The 20,574-nt window shown below is 42.0% G+C and overlaps 2 protein-coding genes across 2 annotated transcripts; both read left to right on the top strand.

The window, feature by feature from the left end:
* Positions 1-2,676: 2,676 nt before the first annotated feature.
* On the top strand, positions 2,677-4,179 carry LOC120784756 (angiogenin). Its single transcript, XM_040118812.1, has 2 exons — positions 2,677-2,820; positions 3,083-4,179. Exon 2 carries the CDS (start codon positions 3,095-3,097, stop codon positions 3,674-3,676), a length of 582 nt encoding a protein of 193 aa, XP_039974746.1. The 5' UTR covers positions 2,677-2,820; positions 3,083-3,094; the 3' UTR covers positions 3,677-4,179.
* Positions 4,180-12,569: 8,390 nt separating this feature from the next.
* Positions 12,570-20,135, top strand: crabp2a (cellular retinoic acid binding protein 2, a). Its single transcript, XM_040118051.1, has 4 exons — positions 12,570-12,906; positions 16,836-17,014; positions 17,622-17,738; positions 19,463-20,135. The coding sequence occupies exons 1-4, from the start codon at positions 12,825-12,827 to the stop codon at positions 19,511-19,513; spliced, it is 429 nt and encodes a 142-aa protein (XP_039973985.1). The 5' UTR covers positions 12,570-12,824; the 3' UTR covers positions 19,514-20,135.
* Positions 20,136-20,574: the final 439 nt, after the last annotated feature.

The following is a 20,574-nucleotide window of genomic DNA, read 5'->3' as shown; positions in this document are numbered from 1 at the left end:
AAAGTACTTTGAGGCATAGGTTTGATTTGTATATATGATGCTGTCCAAACATACTGGCTCTGAATTTAAATCAGCAGACTATGTTGTAAATGGATGAGTTATATTTATGTACATGTGTTCATTCTGTCAGAAAAAAAAAAGATTTTTGGTGCCATGTATCATCTTTGTCTGATTGATTTTTTTTGCTGTAACCTGTCTGTATGGGCACCACATTAAACACACTTGAATGTAAAACTCAGGTGTTTTTGATTTTTTTGTCATTGTGTGTGACTGACAATATCCGGATCAGATTACCTGTGTAAATCACATTTTATCTTTTACTGTCTTGCATCTTCTAATTTACTTCACTATTTAAACTGTGATGAACAAAGCCTTTGCATCATCCCAAAATCCTGATTGGCTCATTAAAATTAAAATGAATTAGACAACATTTTCATTTAAGAATTGAGAAATACTACATTAGATCATGTAATTTGAATACTGAATGACAACAAAATTAGGCCACGCCCATAAGGAAAATCGTGGAGGAGGAGACAATAAAGGATGTAATAAACAATGTAGGTTCAACTGATTACTCATGTATAGATTTATTTCTCAGGATTATGTGCATTTTACAAATGTATTTCTAAAGTTTTTGTGCATTACATTTACTCATGAAGGAATTTAACTTATTTTATTTGTTTGATATCTCATCTATTTATTAATTCCCTGTACAGTGGCCAGCGGTATAAAACTGTAACTAGTTAACATTAAGTTCAGTAAAGTACGTTAAGTAAAATATGCAGTGGAATTTTAAGGTTGTGTGAAATATCAGGGTTATTTTCCTCGACCCTCACTGTGAATGTCTTGGTCAGAATTTGAGTATTGATCGTTTTGTCTCTTTCTGCGTCTGCGTAGGTGCGTGATCAGGTGGGTGACATGTGCCGTCGCACCCGACTGGAGGAAAAAACCAAGGGGGTCTGGTCCTGTGGCTTCCGGATGAGAGCTGCAGATCAGCTCTGTCTGCTCATCACCGTGCTGAAGATTCGCTCTTGTGAGTTGTGATTGAGAGGAGAGGTCAGGGGGCCAGCACATCTGTATGTCACGGCACATCTGTACCATCTGGTAAGTAGCAAGTTTCTACAGTATGAACAAGAGAAGAAGTGAGCCAAACAGAGAAATCTAAAATGAAACAAGACAATGAGGAAGTTGTTATATTTTACCTCTATGTTTTTTCCCTTTTTGACACAGAAGCGTCCTCAGTACCTATGTTTGCTGAAAGTGATAACTTTATTTCTATTTAATCTGCCATTAAACCTATTTTTCATTTAATTTTATTTTATGTAATTGTTATTTTATGTGATTTAACTAATCAAATTGACCTAAATTTGCCTGATTACCTAACACAAAAATATTTCCTTTCTTGCCTTTTTTATTGTCTGGCCATGTCTGGCAGTTAGTTTGGTTTTATTTTTCTTGGTTTTGGGATATTCATCTCATGCCACCTAAATACAACGCCTACGTTTTGAAATATGTATCTAAACGTATGTATAGATCATTCAAAAGCAAAACTTTCTTAGATTTCAGTAAACATGACTTTAATAGAATACATTGGCAAAGGGAGAAATGTTTTCCCATATTTAATCAGATTAAACTGAATAAAATGATCAATCTTCCGTATTTATGTTTTTTCACACATGAACAGTACGTGTGTGTGCATGTTAAGCTGTGAGTCACACATTTTCCAACACTTACACTGGATCTGAAGCTGTTCAATTTCGTAGATTAATATTAATACAAATAGGAATATGAAGAAGAATGACTGCAGAAATGATCTCAATCTTGATCACTCTAATTAGTCACTCTCTCTAACCAGACAATATTATATTTGTTTTAATTATACTGTAGAGCAAATAATTATTGGTGGGCATAGTAAAATATAGACAGTGACAGCATCAAAGTAAAAGACAAATATACTACTGGTGCTTCATTTAGTCAGGATCTAGGTCATTTTCAATCAGATCTCTTTTTTCCCCCCACATCTCAGTTCATTAATACCCACCCCTTATTTATTGTTTATAATTTTAGTGCCGTTGACAATTTACTTAACTATAACCTTGCTTAACATTTAAGATGTCAGTCTGTCTAAGGGAGTACAAAATCTTGAATGAGTCTTTCCTTACATCTGGTTGTAATAGTAAAGAGTAGTAAAAAGTCATTTTCAAAAGCGCTGATGACCCAAACACAGCCAAATGTTCATTAAAAGTTAAATCAAATATACATTAGATGCCCTTCTAGAAGCACAAACAGACAGCATTGCTTAAGGCAGCACAAAGGCACTGCACATGTAAATATAGCCGACTGAAACTTTTATATGTATTTATAGAAGTAAGTGGGTCACCTCTCACCACGACTGCCATGTGGACCGAGATGGCGGGATTGCTGGGCCAGCAATTCTGTTACACACATTTAAACGGTTTTCACTGGAAGTGCTGTTTTATTACAGTTGCTGGTCAGGAGGAATTCGGCAGTTAATTTCAGTTGGTGCTTCCAGCTGACTCCAGGACATATCACAATATGTCGATGACAAATAGAAGAATGAAATTTTAGCCTCAGATTTCAAGCTTTCTGCAATTCTGCGCCTTCTCCGGGGATTGCGCAGCCTGCGCTACAGTTACGTTGCGCAATGCTGCTGCGCTGACACCGTTTGGGCCACTCCCACTCCCGCGCCTAAGAAGTGAAATACGGGAGCGAAACTGAAGGACAGAAGAAAAGGTCTCACAACTGGAGCCTCCAGGACACCTTTAGCCCACAAAAGCCCCCACTTCTGCTAAAACTAAGGTAGGGCAGTTCCCTCCGTCCTCTCCTGCGTTCTTGCTTAAGAAAACCCGCACAGACAGACAGACAGCTGTGGCTTTGTCAAACTCAACTCTTTCACACACTGTTTACCTTATTACGGGCTCGTGTAACTCAGTTTGGTAAAACAAGGAAACGGACTAAAGGAATCTTTGACTAAGTACTGAGCCGCGATTGAGGCAAAAGGCTGTAAAAATGTAGTTTTTGTTCATACTGTTATGACTTTATAGCCTTTCTTCCACTCCAGGTCTGCTGGGTAATGGCTGTTCACGGGGTTTTTCTCTCCCTTGCCCTCTGTCTCCTGCCGGGGCATCAGACATTGGCTAAAAACGAGGCTCCCTGCCAGCTCTCCAAATGGAACAATGGCTTCAACGTCTTCATGAAACGCCACATTAGCTCCAAGACTCCCACCTCTCTCGACAAAAATGAATGGGAAAGGTACATCCGGAATAACGGCGGCTGCAACAGACCCACGCAGTCTTTCCTTCACCCGAACGACCTGGAGAGCGTGAAGGCCGTGTGCACGGGCGCAGGTGGGAAGACGTACAAGGAGAACTTGTGCATCAGCCAGAAGCCTTTCTCTTTTGTCACGGTGAGGAGTGAGCAGGGGACGTGCGGCATCAGGAGCGTCCGGGAGGAAACTAAACACCTGATCCTGGCCTGTGAAGTGCTGGACAATCGGTGCCTGCCTGTCCACTTCGAGGGAAATCCCGAAAATCTCAAGCCTGATAACAATGCCAGAGGCTGCCAGGACCCACAGATGAGAGGCCATGCTCCCAGCTTTAAAACGACATGGCCCCAGTTCTTATTTTTTCTTATTATTATTTACTATGTCCTTTAACTTTTTTTTTTAAATTTGAGGAGGTAGATAGGACGTTGAAGTTTTCATCAGGGGACGTTTTGCTCCTTGGAATCTTCTCCTGAACACATCTGAGAAAAAACCTTTTTAAAGTCCTGAAATTTTATTCAAAAAGTTTATGGTTTCCAAACATTATTAAATCACAGTCACATTACCAATAAATAAACCACTTCTTTTTTTTTTTGGGGACAAAATTTTAAAATAACTTTACTCCTATTTCTGTGTGCTTATGCCTTAGCCTCTGTCGGTTACATTTCAGTAGTTTTGCATCTATCCTTAAGAGATAATGAGAGGGTCGGTGCTCTAATGGCATTTCATGTAAAGTTACAGTTTTGGCATTGATGGTACAGATGCGGTTATTTACTGTGTTGTGCGTATTTTTTTACATTAAAAGGGCAAAAACATAATTGTCATACAAAAGGGATTTCATTTACTAAATCTATGGTGTGATGTAATAAACTGTGTTCAGACCAACATACAATCTACAGTCGTTTCCACCCTGGTTTCTTTTTAGTACGTCAAGTGTGATACAGATCATTGTAGCAATTTAACCCTAACCATAAATCATGATATGCACAGATGCCCGGAAAACATTTTCTGGTTCCAAACTAAAACCAATATCATTCGAAAAAGCATATACTCAGATCCATAACTGGTCTTTCACAGACTGGGAGTCAGTTCTGAAAAGCAACTGAGACGTTGTATTGTATTCTTAACTAATTCACTTCGCTTTGCACTTTATAACAGTAGCTCATTGAGGTGAGTGGAAAGCAAAAAGGCACATTGAGTGTTAGACTGTCAGACCATTGCACACACGCCATTAATTAGCCTAAACATGCTGAGACTGTCCACGCGCCGATAATGGCAGTAATGCACACATTTGTTTTCAACCGAACCAGGAAACACCTGCTTGCATCCACCAAATTAGAAATCCCCAGTATGTGAAAGCATGGACGTACCAGTATGTCTCAGTGGTCTATGTTGAGTCACATCTAAACAACTGGATGTTTCCATCACTCTCTCTAGTCCAAACAATCCTTACACTGTTTGTTTATCCACGTTGGACGTCTCCATTGACTAATTCTTCATGCCTTAAACCTGACCATTAGAAGAGTACTCCACTGATGTAGCAATTCACCCCTATAACATTGTCCAACTCACAATGGACAGTTTTTAAAAAAATCTACCAAAACCAAAGGGATAGCAGCAGAACCAGAGACAACGCCATTTTTATTACACATATTCTCCTTTTTGTAGAGCTTCCCTTTAATTCTTTAACATTTAACCTCTTACAGTGCTGTATTAAACTACTAGGGGGCTCCGGGGCAGAAATTAGCCCTTAGTTAGTCTTTGATAACTTGTTTAAACAGATTTATTTAGTAAGATGCAACATGTAAGCACAATATGAACTGAAATAATAAAAGCCTTAAAACCGGATTTAAACTCAGGAAATGCTTTGAGGCTTTTCTCATTTCACTTAATAATGTGCTTTAGTGATGTATACAGTATTAATAAACCCATTTTCAGTGGTTTCCAAACCAGCCTTGACCTCTAACCTTTTTCATTGTGTAAACTTTACACTATCCTTGACCTAACCTCATATTCTAAAACCAAGTCCTAAACTCCTGAAAAAAGCCCTGAGGCACCTGGAGGCCTGCATGTACCAAAGAACTCTGAAAAACTGTCGTCACTCTGCAGGGCTAACAGTAAAATTGGTTCCCACAGAGACAGAAACGCAAGAACACAAATATATATATATATATATATACACCCACACAAACACAGACAGTTTTCCAATGGTTTCTTGGAAAAACTTGAAATTCTTCTGACTGCACCTATCCCTGTGGGGATTCGAGTGGGCATTAATGACAGTTCGATCAGTTACAGTTGGTCAGCATAGCTGCACATGCCCAGACATCTCCCACAGGAGGTGCCAAAAAATTCCAGAATTGAGTCCGGAGACATAACATCAGCGGTTTGCCACCACAAGATGGCAGGAGAGTCACATGTTACCCGCAACAGGAGTCCAAGGACTCAAGTGAAGACCTGTCCATTTGTCCATCAACTTGTTTGTATTTTGTATTTGGTCTGCAAACACTGAATCATTTAGGCTTTTGAAAAGTTGTCCACAGAACACTAGGAGATAAGCTAAAAGCCTGATCACCTGTCATCTGAAAAAAGGCATCAAATTTGCCCGATTTTGCTTTCAAAGCAGATTATATTCTCAGGCGAAATAAGTCCAAAAAATGTGAAATACAACTCGTGCAAAAAGGTATTTTCACTGAAGAAGAAGATAAGAGGTGACACTTAAGTATCCAAAGCGACCAACAAGCTCTAGTTTTTTGCTGCGGGATTTTAGTGTAGAGTTGCAGTGTAACACTTATAAGGGAAGTAGAAGTGGCCATGTTTAAAATTTCATGCTAAAAATGTTTGTTGAATTTTTCCAGGTATCGACTGCATATGTGTCTGAGCTGGAATAGTGCTTACAGATGATCCCTGAAAACTTCCACAACTTTCCAGTCTGCCACAGTGCCTCATTTTACGTCCTTTCCCTTTCTCTGTAGTGAGCGTCTAGGATTTTCTGCATCGTGATTCTGTTGCAGAGACTGGAAATACAAGGGTTTTTTAGTTTGTAATTCAGCTTTCTCGTTTATTTTTCTGGTTCTTTCGTTGTCCCACAGGCCTTTGGCAAAGGCTTGAGATCACGAAGAAATCACAGGATGCACTTAAACTTAATGTTATTTTTTTGTTTTCTGCCTAGAGGCACAGGGAATGGTAAGTCTTCTGAGTGCTATTCACGACAATAAAAAAAAAAAAAAAAAACTCACACATCAATATCTTACCATTTCATCAGGTAATTCTGAGACTTTAGGGACCCAAACTGGTCACATACAGTAACTGTGACCAGAAGTTGACCTCCAGTGAAGTTAACTATGGCCATACCTAATCCATTACATCATAGGGTGTCACACACAAACACACACACACACACACACACACACACACACACAGCATACATAGTCATGTGCGTACAAATGCACTCATACAGGCACATTAGCATCAACACACACACACACACACACACACACACACACACACACACACACACACACACACACACACACACACACCATCATGGTCAAGGAAAAAGCCAAAGTGAACAACAATCGTTGACTTAGGGCGAAGAGGAAGGCTACAGGAGAATAAAAGAATGAGTGCAGAGTGAGAGGCAGTGTGAGGGTGGAGGGGGCATAGCAGTAGGATGCAAGAAGAAGGAGGGGTGACACGATAAAACCAGAGCTGCACTTTTATTGAACTTTTTTGGGGGGTTTTAGAAAAAAAAAACACATGGACATAAAATAAGGTGAAAAGCAGGGAAAGTATGGGAACCAGTGCTTGTTTTTCTTCTCAGCTTTCTCTCATTCCCCTTCTTCTCTCATCCACTTGGACTTGTGAAACTTCACACAGCCTTCCTCATGAACGTCTCCATCTACTTGACTTCCTTTCTGTACATATCTGACCTCCCTCTTCTCCTCTCTTCTTCTACATTCTTCCCCTCTGTTGTCCTCTGTCTTCCCGTCGAGTGCAAAGCAATTCAGCATCATTCGGCCCATACAATGCTGTTTTACAGTGCTGTTGTCACCTAGCGCCTCGGAGGAGCCCACAGGCTCGTTTAACTGTAGGTGGCAGTGGACAAACTGCAAAGACAGAAGGGACGTGTGGAAGAGATGGACACACAAAAAAAGGAACAAATTCAAGATAACTTTGACCAACTAAACCTTTTTTTGTCTATTTTGATGCAGGACATACAGCGTTTCCCGTGCTTCTCCTTCCTTAACTAACCTCTCCCCCTGTCCAGACCAACTCATAACAAATGAGCGCGATAATTAGAACCACAAAGACTTGAGGGGGAGGGCAGAGAGATTTGTTGGAGGGGGGCTGAAGGACAAAAGGAATAGAGTCTGAGTAATACAGGCTGCTGGGTGCAACTGCCCGGGCATCTAGAGATTTATTCTTACACAAGAAGACTCAGCTCGAGTCATGTCCACAGTCACACCCACACGGTGCAATCTGATATGCTGATACTTTAAATAAAAAGATCCCTGGGAAATGTGACGTGGTGAGCGTGGGGGCAGGTTGGTAAGTAATCATTTGTGTCAGACGCTTTGTTTGATTCCTGTAAGATACGAGTTCATCTGAGAAAAATAATAAATGAGTAACAAATGTCTGGTGGAGCCTGCATGAGCATGCACACACAAACATTTATGTAGACAAAGCAGAGGTGTCCTGTATTTACAGCATTCACATGAGGATGGCCTCGTCCTGCCGTGAAATAAGGAACTTTTGCCCAATTTTCTTCTGAATTTTGGCAAACTGAGATTACACATATGACATGCACAGTATCAAAAACACACAAGGACACACTCCTACACATCCACACTTTGAGACATTTCACTTCCAGCCTTCGTTCTCCTTCTCAGGTCCTCTTTTCTGATTTTTTTCTCTGTCTGGTTGTTGGTCTCCCACATGCCCTGCCTCTCATTTCCACATACACTGCGCACACTTTTTCGCCCTGTGAATGTGTGAGTCACTGTGGCTGTTTGGTGTGTAGTTGCTGTGCATGTCACACACAACAGTGGCTCCCAAACCATTTGGCTTGTGACCTCTTAAACTAAAACATCCTCTTGCAATTGTGTCACACGTTGTATATGTCTGTGAGCTGTGAGTGGAATTTTTAAGGGCCTAAAGAGGTACAGCTGTCCAGTAATTCACAAGAAAAGTGCAAAGATCAGAGAGAAAAACCCCACTCTGTGTCACAGAAATGGTTTTTCTTCTCTATTGTCCAGTTCATCTTCCCTCAACCTGTCGGATTAATTTTACGACCCCTTGGGGAGGCCTCGACCAATACACTGACAGAGTATAATCATAAGAGAAAGATACAGTAATCCGTTGCCCTTCTTGTCCAGTGGCTTCCTCCGAGGGTAAAGGCCAGTGATAATGACTTCCAGGAGTTTGCGATGGGGAAGGCCAGGGTCAAGTTCACATCTGGGAATACCAGGGTTACTGGGGTGAGCGGTTTTTACTGGAGGTCATCAGAATGATTAAGTGGAGAATGCCACTGAAGTGTGACTTTACTACAGGCTGATCACACACACGTTCTCACGTACAAGCTTCAACATGAGCAGACATGTTGCTCCTTTTCAAAAATTGTGATTGCAACATGAATGTGATATGGGTCACATTTGTAAAAGGACACCAATATACTAAACATATGGCGCAAGTTACTTTAAGTGTGATATGGTGCATGTAGTTCCCCATTCCACATCCAGATAATGGTTCTTTGGAATAATAAAGAGTCTGTGGACAGTCTGGATGTTCCACAGATACGGTACAAATCTGTGTCATTTGAATGAGGGGAGGAAATAGAAAACAATAAACTGCACAAGAGGAAGTGAGTGTGGAGATATGGCACTTTTCATTTCACATTTCACATTTCACCTCAGTGAGAGTGTTGGTTCAAGGCTCAGCTTGATTTTTGTATGACACAAACCCAAGGAGAGACAGAGAGAGATAAATACAGCTAGACATGGTCTCACTACTGCTAATGATTCAACTGGATCCCAAGTTCAGATTTTAGGATCAATTTGTAGCTGTCTGATTAAATTACAGTGATAGACATGAAGGGAACAACATTAAATATTGGATATAGATTTGAAAAGGTTAAAGCTGAAACCATCGATTTTCATCATTGTTGACAAATCTGTTAAGTAGTGTTTCTGTTTAATCAATTAATCATTTTGTCTATACAATGTCAGAAAATAGTGAGAAAGGCCTATCTCAGTTTTTCCGTAGTAAAAGGAGACGTCTTCAAATTGCTTGTTTTGTCCGACTAACAGTCCAAAAACTCAACTACATTCAATTTCCCATGATAAAAAAGAGAGAAAAGCAGCAATTCCTCACTTTGGAGAGGCTGGAAACAGCATGATTACCCAAACAGTTGGCGATTCAGTTTCTTTCCCCTCGATTACTCAACTAATAATTTGAACACTATAAAATACTATTTTAAGTATCAGGATTCCCAAGAGGGAAATCCCAAAACTCTCTTTTTCTTCTTCTGTATTATCAGTGCTGTTTATTCCTCTTATTCTTTCTGGTACAGGCGAGTGTGTCTATGCTGTGAACTCTGGCCTGGTAAAAAGTCAATCATGGCTGCAAACAAGTCATGATACATTTTGTTTTGCTTGCATGTGTTTCAGCCTGTGGATCTTTCAGTTTGCATTCGGTGGTATCAGTTACCAACAAGGATCCTGGTATGAGAAAGAACACAGAAAGGTGAAGATGTAACAAAAGAAAAGAACTGAACACTATATGTCTGGAAGATGTGTGAAATAAAGTTGGCAGTGGAGCAGCAAACTAATAGTTCTTATGGCTCCGAAGACAGAGAGGTCTCTCTTTACATATCTGTTGCCTTCATTCTTTCAGTACTTCTCAACCTTTCTGTCTCTGTCACTATCTGTTTGCCTTTGATCTACTAGCTCTCTCGGTCTTGGGTCTCTCTTTGCTGACTCACTCTCCCTATCCTTTTCTCCACAACAATGAGATAAAAAAACAAAAAGGCCTGCACTCCAGTCTCTAACTTTCCCAATAACTTTCCCCCCTTTTCTTTCTTCTCCTTTCCATCCTCTCTCCTTCTGCTTTCCCCTTCTCCCTCTCTTCAACGTGCTTGAGGAATGTGTCAGAGCAGCACAAAAGAACAAAAGCTTGACAGGAGGAGGAGGAGGAAGAAAGAGTGGAGGGGGGGGGGGGTGTTGCATGAGGTAAAGGAGAGGCAGAAAGGAAAAGGGGGAATGGAGGGAGGAATGAGCAGAGAGAGAAAGGTTGAGAGGAGCAGAGCACGGTTGAATGGACCTGAATGCCGAGCGGTGCTTTGTCATCACGTGCTGACATCCAGCATCACACACATTTCAGAGCTCTTTATCAAGCGTTTCCCTCTGAACGGCTCGCGAACAAGATGGGTGAGGCTGTCCCCGTGCTATACTGCACGGCTGCTTGTTTGATTCAGTGGCCTTTGATGCATTTCTTGTTATGTCATGGTAATACGCTAAGGGCCTGCGGCGAGGCTGAGGATGAATTTTCCCAACACCTGACAGCGCTCTATTGTAACCTTTGTGTTTGCATCAGTCACGTTCAAACTGGGGTCCTGATCAATTCCCTTTTTTTCTGGACAGACCATGTTCGACAGACTACCACAGCAGCAGTAAGACAGACTAACGCTGTGCTCTAACATACAGGCTGCGTTAGATCTGGGCCCACCTGGCCTGTAAATGCTACTTTTCCGCTTTAACCTGACGGATTGTTTGGTCTCAGTATTGTCGGTGCAAAAACCATTAGAGGCCTAACGAATGCAAGTGGCCTGCAAAAAAGTGATAGACGGGAAAGAAACAGATATGATGGGAGATTGGGGTGGAAATTACAGCCCTGATATGACTATCTAATGGTTCGCCTCATCTGTTTGGACCAGGAGGAACTTGTGAGGACATGCTGTGACTGTGGCATGGTGTGTGGCAGAGGACTAGTGTGTGTGTGTGTGTGTGTGTGTGTGCGTGCGATGATAAAGGAAACAATGTGAGCAAGCTTTGTTCACATCAAACGGACCCGCTGCCGATGCAAGCCGCTGGTTTGGATACAGATCTGTGCGTAAAAGCGCGTATCGCCTTACCATATATCAATCTGAGGCTGTTCTTCACCTTTGTTAGTCAGTGTGTCTTTGTAATAAGTCTGACACTGAGCCGCTGTATTAGTGTGTGTACGTGTAGCCTATATGGTTTGCTAAGGGAGACCCCCCCCTCCTCCAAGTCGCCCAGGTTACCTCGCGCTAATTCGCCGTGCAGTGTAGCGGATGGGATCATCCATCAAGAGTCAATAGTTAACGTCGGCTTTGTCCCGTTGCCATCCATCATCAGCGCGTGCGCGCGAGTGCGCATACATACAGCGGGTGTGTGTTCTTTATAGGACTACCTCGTACCCCGCGGGCCCCTGACCCTGGCCTGTCTGACGCGCTGTTCCAAATGCCCCCGAATCTCCTCCTCTCCTCCTCCTCGCTCCCCTCTCTTCCGGCCGAACAGCGGGAGGCGGAAAGCTCTGAGGAGACACCGCCGACCTGCGCCAGTCCCACCTCTAATTTTAATCTCCCTCTTTCTATCCACTGCCCTCATGTGTTCGTGCCGTTTTTTTTTTTTCCTCTGGCGCAGGCCAGTTTAAATGGATAGTCCACTGTTCGAGGCCAGAAGCTGTATCCCATTACCACCGCTTTTATTTTTATGACACTTGCGCACAGGAGGCTGGGAGTGAACTTGGTCTCCCTCTCCTCACAAGTACACACAGACACACACACACACACACACACACACACACACACACACACACACACACACACACACACACACACACACAACCGCTCTGCCATCCATTCACTCTACCAGTCTGGCAGTTGACTGGTTCTTCCTTCGCACCGCTCGGCCAAGACGACACGATCTGTCAACAGACTGGCCTGGATACATCCTCCCTGTTTTGCACTAATAACGTTCACCGCACTGAATTCATTCATTCAACCAAAGCATAAGTAACTGTATCACAATAGCAAAACACACTATACACCTAAGGACCAGACACAGGGACAAGACCAGAGCGCGGTCACTTTGGCTGATTCAAGGTACGCGCTCGGATGAAACGGGCAGTTCTGCTGTGCACGTGTTGCCTGCAGGGGCGTGGTCAGGTTCAGGTCTTTGCCTGTAGTCTGTAGGCCTCCGGGGCGTGACCGTATGGAAGGGGGCGTGTGCATCTCTATACAAGTATCTTTGCTTTCGGTGCCATTCATTTGGAGCGCAGCCGCTTATAACTTGCACCGGCACATAGATCAGAGAAGAGCTCTGACAGTCGACCGCTCATCCCGGGAAGAGGGCAGAAGTACGTGGACAGGCAGAGTCAAACCATCCGGCGCGTCCACACACCCAGACCTGATTCAGACGGGACAAGTGAAGTTTTTTTTGACGCACAGACGCGCACGATAAGCAGCGCAGGGACCAGACTTGGACCTGAGAGTTTACCTAGATCCTACTCGCAGCCTATCATGGAGCGCAAAATCCCCGATTTCGCCGGCACCTGGGAGATGAAGAGCTCTGAAAACTTCGAGGAACTCTTGAAAGCTTTGAGTAAGTGATGGAAATGATGATTAAAAAAAAAAAAAAAGACCACCGTGGCCTAATGTAGCAGCTTGACTCATTTTTTGCGCATGGGTGGTTTCTTATGAAGCCTTTATTCCTGTGCGTGATGACACAGATCAGATGTGTCAGCTTAAACTGTAGCTCTCTCAGCACATTGTAGGTCAAATCATCCTCTGTGTCCCGTGCACCAGCCAGGATCATGGGTGGGGGGGGGGTCTTTGTCATTCTGCACAACCCTAAACTCAGTGCTTGGCTCCTAGCCAGCCTCACCCCTCTTTCTCTCCTCTCCCGCTTTGGCCTCCCCCAGTAACACAATAGAGACAAACGGCGTCACATCTGTCTGTGTCACAGCCTCCGATTGTGTGTGTGTGTCTGTTGCAGAGGACCGTTATGACACGATACAGTGCAGGACAGTCCCATCATTATCTGAAGTGGCAGTCAGGGCTAAGAACAAACACCTGCTGCTGAGATTCACACTGTTTGGTCTGCATCCCATCACTGCTGCAATTGTAGTCTTGGCAGGCGTCAGGGTGTGTGTGTGTGTGTGTGTGTGTGTGTGTGTGTGTGTGTGTGTGTGTGTGTGTGTGCGCGCGGAGTCAGGGGGGTAGGGGTGGTATAAGAAAGGTAAAGATGAGGAAGAGGGAAGTTTGTGTGCATTTGTGCATGTTTTGAATGCTCTGGTATACCAGTATACTGTATACATGCATTTTTCTTTAATGCGAATGTAAAGAGTTTGCAAGAATGCCAAAGAGAAAGGTGCAAGACAAGTATTCATGGAGGAGGAACTGCCAGAGGAATGCAGATTAAACTCCACTGACACTGTTGCACCTTTGCCAATACTCGCAGCCACAGACATGTATCACAGCATGTGCTCTTACATTGGCATGACTGACAGAGAGGGCTGGCCCCGGGTTTCACTGGGGGACAGAGCGCAGCTGGACACAGCCTGTCACCACCTACCCTCCTCCTTCTCTCCATCCTTCTCTTCCTTTCCTCACTCCTGCTCTCCTCCCCTCTTCCCATGTCTCCCTGTGTCCCAAATGCTTCCTCTGCCCTCTGCTCTTTGACCTTTGACCCTGACCCTGGCCGTCTGTCTATCTGTGAGAGTGTGTGTGTCCTCATGTGGGCCGGTCTGTGTGAATTTAAGCACTTTGGTCACAGGTTTGCAAAAACTCTGTTCAGGTAATTGCTAACTTCTAACAAACTGGCAGTTACTTGAGAAGCTTCAGCCCCCTCTGTGGCTCCCAAATGGTCTGCAGGCCAGCATTTTACTCCTGTGTCCAAGCCAACAGACTGAGGTCAGTTACCGTCTGCAGGTCGATTTGTTGCCTGAAATAATCTAAACTTTTAGGAAGGACATTTTACTCAAGCAGAATTACATTTTGAGCATGGTTTTTTGCAGCTATAAGGCATTTTTCTGGCAATGTACTGTGTTAAACTCAGTTTCACTCACATGCCGAGATTAAACTTTATTTAACTTATATGAAAATTGTGTCTTTTTAGGCTAAATCCATTAATTAATTCATTTTTTATTTTTTCAGTTTTTACTCAACAATTGCCAACTCGAAGCCCACCTATGGCGCTGCAACTAACTAATTTCTAATTTTTAATCTGTCAATTGTCTTTTGATTAATTGATAAACTGAATACTCTAAAATTTGACAAAATGGTAGCCAATTGCCCATCTCCCAGAGTCCACTGTGACATCTCAAAATTGGTAGTTTGCAACACTTTGCAATACTTCATTCACTGTGGTATAATAAAAGAAAAAAGCTAAAAAATGTATATTAAATCAAACAAGTGAATGTCTGACATTTTTGCTTGACTTAAATGATTAATTGATTATCAAAATTGGTGGAAATTAATTTTACACTCCTCACCTATGCTACCACTGCGTGTGTTTGTGGAATAGGTACTACACTTTTACTTGAGTAAAAGTATAAAAATACTTCATTATAAGTAAAGGGCTTGTTTTAAGTTGAAGTGTTTAATTATTGTCAGTAAAATGTACATGCGTACTAAAAAGTATCTGTACTCATTACGTAGAATGGCCCATATTTGGATCATTATTATAATGTATAAATGCAACCACTATTTTAATGTAGTTGGTGGCAATAGTTGGACTCATTTTAACTGCTTTATATACATTTGGGTAGTTTAATTTATAACAATGCATCACATTTTAATTAACAGATTATATTTCTTGGATGAAAATTTTTGTCTGAAATGTAACTAGTAACTACTGCAATTAGGTGAATGTAGTTAAATAAAAAGTACAGTATATCTCTCTGAAATGTAGAGGACCATTCAATTTAAGTACAAGTACCTCAAAACTGCACTTTACCACAGTACTTGTGTAAACTAGTTACTTTCCACCCCTGACTGCAAAAAAAACAAACAAACAAACAAAAAACACCAGGAACAAAGCATCTGCTAAAATGTTTCCTGCATACTGATGTTCCTACACTTACACTTCACATAATGCAATTTGCATAAAATTCACATTAGACAATGAAATTGCACATACACACCGTGCTGTGTGTGCGGTACATGCAGCGCACACAGTGAACTGCCCGGACATCCTGATGCAAGCTGAATGACTGTGCATTTCTGAGTGTGTATATATTTACCCTTGGTGACAGGTGGGAATGTGTGAGAGGTGAGAAGTGTGAAACCCAACTCGATGGCAGATACACACTGGACGACGTACATACACTTCCCCTCACATTTGAACAGAGATCTTCACACACCGCTGCCCCTCGTCTGTTTGACCCCTCCCCACACACACACACACCGGTCTGCTCCTTGCTCCGCTCTTTTCCCGTGGTGTATCATCAGCTTCTTTCGTTCCGTTTTTCAGATACACAGTATCAGACAAGATTTTCCCCTTTCCTATTTTCTCTAAAAAAAACTTTATTCCTATCCTTATATACATAATTTTCTTTTTGTACAAAAGTTTAAATAATGGCAGGAAGCATTTATCATCAACTGCAAACAAAAAAAGAGCATTTGTAAATTTAGAAAAATAAAACTTTTTACTATTTCTTATAAAAGACCTCATGTTGACATAAAGTATGTCACATTAGTCATGTATGCTGCTGCCTCCTCTCTCACTCCCTGCTTCCTGTCTGGGAGGTGCTTTACTTTATAACACACGCACACACATACATAGACAAACACACTGGGTCAACAGACTAAAAATGGTGAGTGTGTTTTTATCTGTGTTTTGTCAGGCTACTGTATTGCACTGTGTGAATATGTGTGTGCTTTCTCTCAGTGTTTACAGAAGGTTGCAGTTTAACTACAAGATATTCAAACCACAATTTGTATTTGCAGAAGATGATGAGAATAATGTAGATCATATTGCGGGGAGAACGAATCACCATATTACTGCGTGTGTCTGAGTCATGACTCACAGTCGTGAGTCTGTGTGTGTGCGTGCATGCAAAGATGATTAAGTGTGGGGGGAACGCAGATGTGCTGGGCATGCTTTGTCGTATGACCTCATTGTTTCCTCTGTTATCATTATTGGTTAGAGCCGTGCAATGCGAGACTGCTCCTTTTACCCCGAATTTGCAGGAGAACACTGTGAACAAGCAGCAACACCACACACACAGACACACAGACACACACACACACACACAGCCAAAGGCCTGTGGTTTTGCATAATTTGGTAAAAACAGGTTTAGTTCGCCTTCACCCTCAAGGCTCTCTCCTATAAAGCAATACTGTGTGACACAAAAAGATTTGTCCTCATGCACTGAGTTCAGTCTTGTAGGTGTGTACTGCTTGCATTCAAAGTAGCTACAACATTTTCTGAAAGTGTTTACATGTGTCCTTGTGTGTGTTTGACTTTATTTGGACCCCTGATCTCTTTTTCGTCATTATCACCTTGTCTCACATGCGCATGTTGTTTAGATGTGAACATGATGCTGCGTAAGATCGCGGTGAAGGCAGCCTCCAAGCCGCTGGTGGAGATCACGCAGGAAGGAGAGACTCTGTCTATTAAAACCTCGACCACAGTCCGCACCACCAACATCACCTTCACTGTGGGGCAGGAGTTCAATGAGGCCACGGTGGACGGACGTCCCTGCACGGTACACAACACATGGACATGAACCTACTCCCAAATGTTCCCCCAGTTCTACTATCTCTGCATATGCACACACACACACACACACACAGCAGTAATGAGAGTATAGGGAGGGAGCTGTTCAGATTCAGATCTGTTTAATTTGGCTTTTCATCGTATTTGGACTGATTGCATGTCTTACCCCTCCCTTGGTCTCTGAAGGCCTATCAGGCTACACTACGCTCCTTCACACTCTTTACGACTCCTTTCAACTTCCCGTCTTCCCTATGTTCCCCCTTCTTGCCCTTTCCTGCCCTCTTTTCCTCCCTAATTCTCCTTGTTGCTCTCCCCGTTTTCCCATAGATGGCCTCTGTTTGGCCGTCTCCAAAACAAACAAGTGTAGCCAGCCAGCGCTTCGCTGTATTAATGATGAGCGCGACAACATCAAGTTATCACTTCTCAGGGATCACCCTGCTCCACCTTACTTGTTTTCTCCCCCCATAAGCCACCCTGTCATTATCTCCCCTTCCCTCTGAATGGCATTGTATCCATCTGAGTATCCATTCAGCTACAAATCCAACAATTAACACGTGTCTAATGCTTTTTCTCCTTTTCTCATTCTCTGTCCTCAGAGTTTTCCACGTTGGGAAACAGACAGTAAGATCAGCTGTGAGCAGACTCTGCAGAAAGGAGAGGGGCCTAAGACATCCTGGACCCGAGAGATCACCAATGACGGCAAGCTGATCCTGGTAAAGCACACAAACTGTCGACCAAGCCAGAGTTTAGATACAGAAACCAATGAAGTTAACACTTCACTGTAGATTACAGACCACAAATTACAGTTTATCCATCTGTAGAGTTTTGGACTCAGGTCACAGGACTTTGGTTTGACTCAGACTAGAGTTACAAATTGATCTGACTTCATTGATTCATGACTTAAACTGGATTTACTTGTAAAAGCTGTGTTAAAGTTGATTCTTGACCTTGAAAAGAGTAGCCTGACAACAAGACGAAAGAAAATCTTAACTGAAGGTCCACTGACTAGCTTTTTCTGAGTAATGACATTAATGTATACTGTAGTTATTTAATACCCTGTTCGCCATATTCAATAACTTTTTAAAGTGTCACATTTGTTTTTGTAACCCGCATTTCTTGGAAGCATATCATTTTTTTAATATAAATTATACAAGAACTATGTCATAAATTCCATGGTATAGTCATCACACTCAAAACTGTCAGGAGGTTTGCTCAACTACAAAAGCAGCTTGATAAACATAGGCAGCGAATGAGCATGAGCAGGAGAAAAGCAGTGCAGACTTTATTCCATAAACTAACACCCAGACATTATTGTATCTTGCATCTAACATTCAAAAAGTACCGGGTAAGTAAAAATACTTGCAGTGTATTTTTTCATTGATACTCTTATATGAAAAAAAATTATTATTTATTTTGTAATTTTCACCAACTTGTGGTCTTTCCCCCTTGCAATGATATTTTTTGTATTGGTAGCTACCAGCAAGTTTTTTATTGGTACCCCATTTGCAAAACAAGATTGCACTGTAATTTGAAGGCTATAGTCTAAAGTGTTGCCTTTAGATTTATAGTTATATAATTGTCCTCAGAGTACCATAATGGCCATCTAATTATTCTCCTGGCAGAGGATGAAAGAGCGTCTGTGGAGATTACAAAACGCATGTACAGGCATCAGCGTGACGTCACGAAGCGAGTGTACAAACAGCATCTGATCAAAAATCAAAACTGAACAGGGGATAACCAATAATTATGTTAATGATGTTTACCCTGAAAAAAAAAAAGTTGTTTAAAAATAATTGTTACTTGTTTGAAGACTTGTGTTCTGTTGCTGACAGCTATCAAAACCTTCTTCTGTGAATGATTATGTGCCGGCACACAAGCATAAGTGTATTTAATAAGAAACCCCACCCAGCTGACACTTCAGGTTGACTGAAGTATTCCAAATAATTATTTGACCCAAGTCTATCGGTAAACCAGTCCAACCAGAGGTGACACACACATCCTCCACAATCCTCTCTGGAGCAAAATGTTTTTGAATTGAACAACCTTTAAATAGAACAAGTATTTATGAGGGATTGCTTGCTTGAGGCTTGGCAGTAAGTTCAAGTCTAAGACTCCTGACGTGCTGTTAAGCACCAAACTCACGACCCAGCAGCAGTTAAACTGTGAGGGTGTTTTTGCACAGAGTTGCTGAGCAGTCCATGTTTACTTCAACAACTTTCTGTAAATAATGTTTGATCAAAACTGTTTGGCACAGTGTGATTGTGTTGGTCTTAACTGCAGGAGACATTAAAAACAGCTCAGTTTGCAGGCTTAGAGAGTATCAACATAAATGGCCTGTTCTACTAAGTACTTTACTTTTGATATGAATTCACAGTGAATTGTAAATAACGGTGCCGTCCACATTAAAACATCCACATTCTCCTCTCTTTCTTTTCAGACCATGAGAGCTGATGATGTGATTTGCACCAGAGTCTATGAACGACAGTGAACAAGAGCACTTCTAACTTTTCGTCCTTCCAGCTCCCCTGTCCTGCATCACCACTTGCGCTGCTACTCCCCTTTGTCAAGGCAGCGCTGGGAGATAGCAGCCTTTAGTTTTATTCCAGTGTCTCTGTTAGCTTCACTACACAAGTGTGGTAATTGAACCTAGTATGTCACATATCTACACAATAGTCTTAGCTTCTGAGTTATCTGTCTTTCCAGCTCCATCAAATGTAACCAGCTGGGTTCTAAACATGGAAATGTATGTTGAATTTTTTTGCTTGATTTGCTTAGTGAAAGCTCATGTATTTGGCATTGTGTTTGTGTGTGTGTGCGAGCGCGTGTGTGTGTTTGTGTGTGTGTTTGTGTGGCAGCAGAAGAGGTGTGAGACTATATCTGTAGATGTGTAAACCAATCTATGAGCTCTTCCAGTTTCAGGTCAGTTTGATGTGCCCCTCGCTCTGTATCTTTAGGCCTGTCCCACAACTTTAACCTTTTCTATGTCATGATGCCTTTTTATATTTATTACTACAGTAGAGTCTGATACATTACTGCTAAGGTTTTTACTTTGTATCTCTTTTATATGAAATGTGATCTTAGGAAACAACACCTTCTATGGGAAAACAATAAAGCACGATATTAAATCAGCCTCACGTTGACTCTTGGCTCTCCTGAAAGGAAAACCATTAGGAGCATAAAAGCGTTTAACAGTGCATATATTTTATGGTTTGTGAGTGTAGCTGCAGAATATGTGCACATTAGATGGCTCCATCTTATTTTAGGCTTTCTGTCAGCTGTCTGCAACTAGAATAACTTGTCTTTCCCCTCCCTACCAGTTTCCCTCTCAGTTTTTCTGTCTTCTCATCCCTCCCTTCATTCTCTCTCTGTCAATCATCTCTGATGCAGAGAATGTTTCCATTTCGTTTTCGGTCTCTGTCTGCGCACTTTTAAAACACATTTCATGTGGATCTGCTCATCCTGCAGTTTTCCCTGGCATGTGAAGCGACACACAGAGAGACAGCTGCAGGAATGCCACCATTAGACTCTGCTCTGTTTTATTTCCATTTC

Source organism: Xiphias gladius, chromosome 22 (assembly GCF_016859285.1).
Source record: "Xiphias gladius isolate SHS-SW01 ecotype Sanya breed wild chromosome 22, ASM1685928v1, whole genome shotgun sequence".
NCBI classification, from domain to species: Eukaryota; Metazoa; Chordata; class Actinopteri; order Istiophoriformes; family Xiphiidae; genus Xiphias; species Xiphias gladius.
The sequence above is the reverse complement of the archived record's forward strand: the minus strand, read 5'-3'. Positions and strand labels throughout refer to the sequence as shown.

Coding starts and splice junctions, on each gene's coding strand:
- LOC120784756 (XM_040118812.1), top strand. CDS start 3,095: ATGGCTGTTCACGGGGTTTTTCTCTCCCTTGCCCTCTGTCTCCTGCCG.
- crabp2a (XM_040118051.1), top strand. CDS start 12,825: ATGGAGCGCAAAATCCCCGATTTCGCCGGCACCTGGGAGATGAAGAGC. Junction 12,907..16,835: donor GGAACTCTTGAAAGCTTTGA/GTAAGTGATGGA, acceptor CATGTTGTTTAG/ATGTGAACATGATGCTGCGT. Junction 17,739..19,462: donor ATGACGGCAAGCTGATCCTG/GTAAAGCACACA, acceptor CTTTCTTTTCAG/ACCATGAGAGCTGATGATGT.